We start from the raw sequence: 6,963 nt of genomic DNA, 5'->3' as shown, positions 1-6,963 counted from the left end.
GAGGAGCAGAAGGAAGGAGAACACGAGCAAAGAAGTCAGGACCGCGAGGGGTGCGTCCACCCACTAAGACGGTGGGACTGATCTAATGGGAGATAACCAAGGCCAGTTGGACTGGGAGTGATGGAGCATGTGATCAAACTGGACTCTCTGAATGTGGCTGATGGTGAAGACTGATGGAGAAGCCAAGGACAATGGCACTGGGTTTTGATTCTACTGCATGGACGGGCTTTGTGGGAGCCTAGTCTGTTTGGATGCTCACCTTCCTGGACCTGGGGGGAGCGGGAAGGACCTTGGACTTCCCATAGGGTAGGGAACCTGGACTGCTCTTTGTACTGGAGAGGGAGAGGGAGGGGAGGGAGAAGGAAAGAGAAGTGGGAGGAGGGGAGTAGGTGGAAATTTTCAATAAAAAATAAAAATAAAATAAAAAAATAAACACACTAAAGGATAACACCTAGGACTCATTGTTTGAAAAGGAGACATGTATATCTGAATTAGTCTACAATAAAAATTCTAAGATAAATGGGAAATAGCCACTCACCCCCAGAATAACATAACAGTGTGAACATTAGTAATTTTTCATTCAAATAATCATCTGTATTGGACAACTGAAATATCTGGGTCATCCCAAATCAAGATGAAGACACCAGTTGTCTTCAGTTATTTCCTGACCCTTTTAGAAAACCTTTTCCACTGTTCCTATGATGATCATTGAACATGCCCATGAACACAGAAAGAACAGAACATGACTTTCTTCATGTGAATATTTCTATCTGTGCCTTTGTAGAGCAGAGAACAAATGTCTGGTTGTGGGAACATAGGCAGGTGATGGTGGTGGAAATAGAAGCACTGGAAGGCACTGCAGCCCTTGTGTAGGATGTCATATAATCCTCATGCCATGAGCTCTGTGGGAAGATGACATCGGTATAAAACTTGGAATATTCTAACAGTGTGTAGTTCATCCTTTTCTCTATTCTGGAGCCACAAATGATCATTAGTTTATCAGCTCATCAGTTTTCATGCATTAATCTTCATAACTAAGAATAGTGGTGCACAGTTCTGTACCTAAGATCTTTCGGCATTTAAACTGAGAGGCTGTTAGGTCTGATTTTACTTTTTATTTTAATTAATTAATTTATTTTGAATCATGTTGCCTTTATTCCAAAAGCTGGGAGTGGAGACTCCTCCAACATCAAGTACTGTTTAAGTCATGCATCATTCTGATCTTAGTCTAAATGTATATTTTAAGAGTTCCTGTGATTAGGTCAGACCTATTAAAATAACCCCCTTTTCTTGAAATCACTTTCTGTTATTATAGCTGCAGAATCCTTTTGAAGAAAGAAAGATGCAAATTGATGCTTGATTGCACATCTTGGGTCTAGTGTGCTGATTCCAAGCCAGAATTTTTGGAGTCAGGAAACTGAGAGACTCTTTCTACATAGCATCAAAATAAGTTACCAAATGGCAATTGTATACAAGTTGCTTATGTTGAACTGTTTATGGTTTAAAGCTTACATTAAAATTTTTTGACAGGTTTTCTCCATGTATGTATTGAGGTTCCGCATTTCATCCCACTTAATTTCTGTCTTTCTGCCTTTTTCCCGTTGAGAAAATATTATTTTCCAACTTGCTGGCTTTTGTTTCTAACTTTAATTATAGTTGCTTTCTGAATGTTTGTTATTTATCAGAATATGGGATACACTGCTTAATAAAACAAGACCCTGCTTTTTCAGCACCCATAAGTTACTCATAGATCTTCATTGAAAGATCACATGGGCAAGTTCCCTTTGCATGATGAAATGATGATGGGGCAAATCTTGTACAAGTAACCTTAGTTGTAGTTTCTTTATGAGTACACTGGCCATGTCCATCTTAGAAGACACTATGTCGCAGTACAACCCCACAACATCTGGCTCTTAAGTTCTTTCTGTTTCTTCTTCCATGATGGTCCCCAGCTGTGGTGAGATGTCCCATTCATGGATGAGCATCCCACTCACTAATTCACTAATTCTCTTAACTTTGACCAGTTGTGAGCCTCTGCTATAAGCACAATTTATTGCAACAAAAAGCTTTTTGGATGAATTCTAAGAACAGCACCAATCTATTCAATTAAATATGAGGATTTAAAAAGCAGTTTATTCCATCCCCAATTAACAAAGCAACAATGGTAGAGTCTGCCTTAGGGCCTATGATCTCTCCAGCCATGGTCTCTTGAAAAGACTTTCAATTTCAGGCCTTACAATTAATATTATCTTCCATATTTCATGTAAGGCAGAAAAAAACACATATCACTTCATCTGGACTACAAGTTTTGATGGTCTCCATATTTTCTCCTCTTTACATATCAACACAACAGTGACCAAAATGTATTGGTTGAAAATATGTGTTCATTATGAACATTTTTCCAAAAGGTCTAATTGCACTTAGCAAAAACCTTAAACCTATTGACAGACTCCCCAAATCTAGCAGTGTAAGTCTTATGTGTCCTGTGATAAAAACGAGTAGTTTGGAAACAACTCAATATGATTCATTTCATATTAACCACTCATATCTTTTAAATAGACATTCTTAAAATTACTGTTATAAATAAATTTTTCTGTAATGAATGTCTTACATTCTTATTTGTAAATTTTTTTCAGAATTATTTTGTAAAAAATACACTATCTGTCAGGAGTCATGGTAATAACAAATCCAGTTGAATTAGGCAGGAATGTATACTTTAATTTTTTGGCAAACACTGAACATGTAAATAATTAAACTGATATACATTTTCCAGTCTGAGTGCAAAAGACTCTTCCTATTCATCATATGGATAGAACATAGATCAGCAGCAAGAGAGCCTCACCAACAGATCCTGATTCTTATTTATTCTGACCTGGCTAAAAAATAATCTTTGTTTGTATATATTCATTATACATAGTGTTGGGATTCATAAAAGGAAATTCTTTCAAGATTATGATTTATAAACTATTTTATATCCTTTCCTGATGAATTTTTAGTGTTAAATTGACATAAGCTAGAGTTATTTGAGAGGGGGAACCTCACCTGAGAAAATGCCTTTATAAGACTGGGCTGTGGGCAAGACTGTAGGACAATTTCTTAACTCATGGTCGATGGGACCCATCAGTTCACTGTGGGTGAATATTGCCCTTGATTGATGTTCTTGCATTCTACATAATGCAGACTGAACCAGCCATGAGAAAGGAGCCATTAAGCAACACTCTCCCAAAGTCTATGGTCAGTTACTGTCTCAGAGTACTTTTCCTGTTTAAGCACATGCCCTATCATCCCTCACTGATGGACTGTTACCTGTAAGTGTAAGAAAAAAATTCTCCCATCTTTAAGGTGCTTTGGGTCATAATTTTTCATCACAGCAGTAGTAACTCTAAGATACTCCCCTTAGCCACTTTTTCTGTTCTATGTTCCGTTCCCACAAGTTTCCTTCCCTCTCCTAGTTTCCCTTCTACAATTGTAATTATGTTTAAATATTTGAGATTTATAAATTAAAGAGTATATAAAATAGATTTGTTTCTAAACCATATATCTGCTCCTTGCCTTTTCTTCATGGGTCATGTATCACTCTGAGCTCCTTATATCTGTTTTCATATGTGAAGATCCAGATATATGACTATATACTAAAGAATGTATGATTTTGCATTGATGGACTTTTCCTTCTAGACTTATACCTTTTATTTATGAGTAAATGTAATTTTTATGAAGGGTAAATGTAAGGTCTCGTGTAAACAATAGGTCAACTAATACACTCTATACACTCCTTAAAAACAAATTGATCATCTGGTATTTGGAGCCCACAGATAAAGCAGAGAATGATGGTCATAAAGACCACATACAATTGTTCAGGTTAGGTGTGTATTTGTAATTGTAATTTCTTACAATTACAAATCCGTTTGATGAGTTCTCCCATTTTATTAGTTATGTTTCTATTGTTGTGATGGAACACCATGATCAAGACAACTTGTAAAGAAAGAGATCATTTGTGCTTTCAAAGAATTAGACTTTGTGATGGTAAAGAAGAAGCAACAGGCAGAAGACATGGTAGTTCTAACAGGAACTGAGGATTTGCATCTCAAAATGTGTATGTCTATGTATGTGTACCATGTGGGTGCCATGAATGGAATTATGGATGGCTAAGAACTATCATGTGAGTTGATGGAAGCAAATCTAAATCCTCTAAAATATCAATAAATGCTCTTAAAACTGAGCTGAGTGTCAAGCCAAAACAAATTTCTTTTAAAATATTCATCCTTGCCGGGCGATGGTGGCGCATGCCTTTAATCCCAGCACTCGGGAGGCAGAGGCAGGTGGATCTCTGTGAGTTCGAGACCAGCCTGGTCTACAGAGCTAGTTCCAGGACAGGCTCCAAAGCCACAGAGAAACCCTGTCTCGAAAAACCAAAAAAAAAAATCATCCTTTATTCTCTTTGTTATTCTGTTTCTCCTCCCTGCACCTTCCCCTCTGACCACAGTCTAAACTTCCATATCCCCTTCTCCATTCTCTTCTTTCTCACCTTCCTCTCCACTCCTTTCCCATCTCCTTTTCTTCCTTTCTTCCTTTCCACTTGCCCTGCTTCCTCTTCTATTTTTGTTATTATTTTCCTGGATATTTAGTGCTTCCTCTGCATTGTAATCAAGGGTAATTCTGCTGTGATATCTGTAAAACTTATCTGCTACAAATGTCTTTGATTGTGCTTAGAAGCCTGTCATGAAAACATCTAGCCATGTATGGTCTGAGAGCTCAATGTTGGTCCTTGAACTTCTGTGTTGACTTTGTTCTGAGTGATATTTTGACTCTCTTTGGTGGTATTTTTGACTGTTGATATGAGCTGAATAATCTCACACACCACTGCTGAGAAAATTTACTTCCTTATTTGATGACTGCTTTGCATAATTCCTTACAGGCCAACCCAGAACCTCATATATTTACAAATCATGATATGTTCAGAGAACTGAAGTTGTGCCAAAAAGGCAGAGGCATTAAGATGGAGAAACAGATGCAGATCTTCATGTTTCTACTGTTCTGTGTGTCTGGTGAGATATTTTAAAGTATTATGATATATTAAAATAATTCATTTGTAGAGAAATAACTATTTCCTATTGGAAGTTTATAGTACACAGGCATAATGTCATTAGAAAATTTTTAAATTTCAACATTTGTATCATGAAGTCTTTATGTTTATATGTGTATAATCATTGATTATCTCTGATTGCAGGTACTTATGGGAATATTGTGATGACCCAGTCTCCCAAATCTCTACCTGTATTAATAGAAGACAAAGCCACCATGAGCTGTAAATCCAGTCAGAATGTGGGTAGAGCTATAGCATGGTATCAACAGAAACCAGGGCAGGCTCCTAAACTACTGATCTATGCTGCATCCACTCGGTACACTGGGGTCCCTGATCGCTTCTCAGGCAGTGGATCTGGAACAGATTTCACTCTCACCATCAGTAATGTGAAGGCTGAAGACCTGGCAGATTACTACTGTCAGCAGTATAACAGCTGGCCACCCACAGTGCTTCAGCCTCCAACAAAAACCTCATCTGATAGTCTCACCAGCTGCCTACACCACATACAGTCTTGGACCTGCACACTTCCCCTCTGCATGAGAGGGTGGTGTGCCTGACTTACTGATAAATCTCAAGTAGAAAATTAATAAACAGATTGCCTTCTAGAGACTTTGTAATGAAGGTCCTTGAAAAAAATGAAGTAAAATCATATGAGTATGTTTTTACTTTTTATTTTATTTTATCTGTACAAAATCTGTGGGTTGATCATGATAAATTCACTATTGAATAATTATGAAACAAAAAAGTTCAACCTCTTTCTTCATGGGCTAAAATTAAGAGACTTCCAGACTATACTCCATCTAACTGATCTGGAAGAAAAGAATCCTTAGAGAAATTTCAATCTGGCTGGAGACTGTCTTTTGTAATGACTGTAGATTCTGAAGTCTGAGAACAAACTGAGACTTCACCTGGTGTTAATAATATGTCCAAATACTATGACTGGAGCTCAACTCAGGAAAAGTCTGCTTTTATTGTTGAAATACCTAATACTGCTACAATAACTAATATTTTGTATTAAATTTGTTCATGATGAATTGTATAGTGTTAGATCACTCATAGAGCCTACCTACTATAATAAATTACAATCCAGCCTCAAAAGAAAGAAAAAAAGAAAGAAAGAAAGAAAGAAAGAAAGAAAGAAAGAAAACTGGACTTTGGCTTTTGCCAGACCCTGGAAGTCTCTGTAACTCTTGGACTCCTGAGAATTTCTCTCAAGTTTTTTGTTAACTTTGTTTTTTGTCATATATTGACTCATAATATATATTTTGTCATAATGTTGAGTTTCAAGAACAATGCCAAATATTTTGACAATATTAATCCCCCTTGTATTCTCCTTTTTAACTCCCACCTTCCCTGCAACCAACCTCCTTTATCCCCATAGTCACTCTTACATTTCTATGTGACATACACATGGGCCCAAAGACATTCAAACGTAAACAGACACACACACACACACACACACACACACACACACACGTGCGTGCACAGATTTGGATATCTGTCTTATTTAGGGACCAAGACAAGAGCAACTGTTATAAAGGAAAACATTTATTTGGGGCTGGCTTACAGTTCAGAATTCCAGTCCATTATCAGCATGGCAGGAAGCATGGCAGCATGCAGACAGACTTGGTCCTTAAGAGGAAGCTGAGAGCTTTATATCTTTAGCTGTAGGCAATATAAGTGAAATGGTTTGAGCTTCTGAGAAATAAAAGCCCACCACTTCCTCCAACAGGGACACACATGCTAAGGGTCAATCATTTAAATACATGAGGCTATGGGGGCCAATGCTCTTCAAACTACCACAGTATTTGTAACACTATAGGATCAAAAAAATTAAAGAAAACATGATGTTCGATCATGTAGAATGCCTAATCCATACC

The 6,963-nt window shown here is 37.3% G+C and overlaps 1 gene segment (V, D, J or C); it reads left to right on the top strand.

Annotated features, from left to right (window-relative positions):
* Nucleotides 1–4,966: 4,966 nt before the first annotated feature.
* LOC121433193 lies at nucleotides 4,967–5,640 on the top strand. The segment is given in 2 exon segments: nucleotides 4,967–5,045; nucleotides 5,228–5,640. Coding segments are annotated over 2 exon segments (462 nt in total).
* Nucleotides 5,641–6,963: the final 1,323 nt, after the last annotated feature.

The sequence above is a fragment of the Microtus oregoni genome, unplaced genomic scaffold (genome assembly GCF_018167655.1).
Source record: "Microtus oregoni isolate MIOR12 unplaced genomic scaffold, Mior012 000002F_ref0000024, whole genome shotgun sequence".
In the NCBI taxonomy this organism is placed as follows: domain Eukaryota; kingdom Metazoa; phylum Chordata; class Mammalia; order Rodentia; family Cricetidae; genus Microtus; species Microtus oregoni.
The sequence above is the reverse complement of the archived record's forward strand: the minus strand, read 5'-3'. Positions and strand labels throughout refer to the sequence as shown.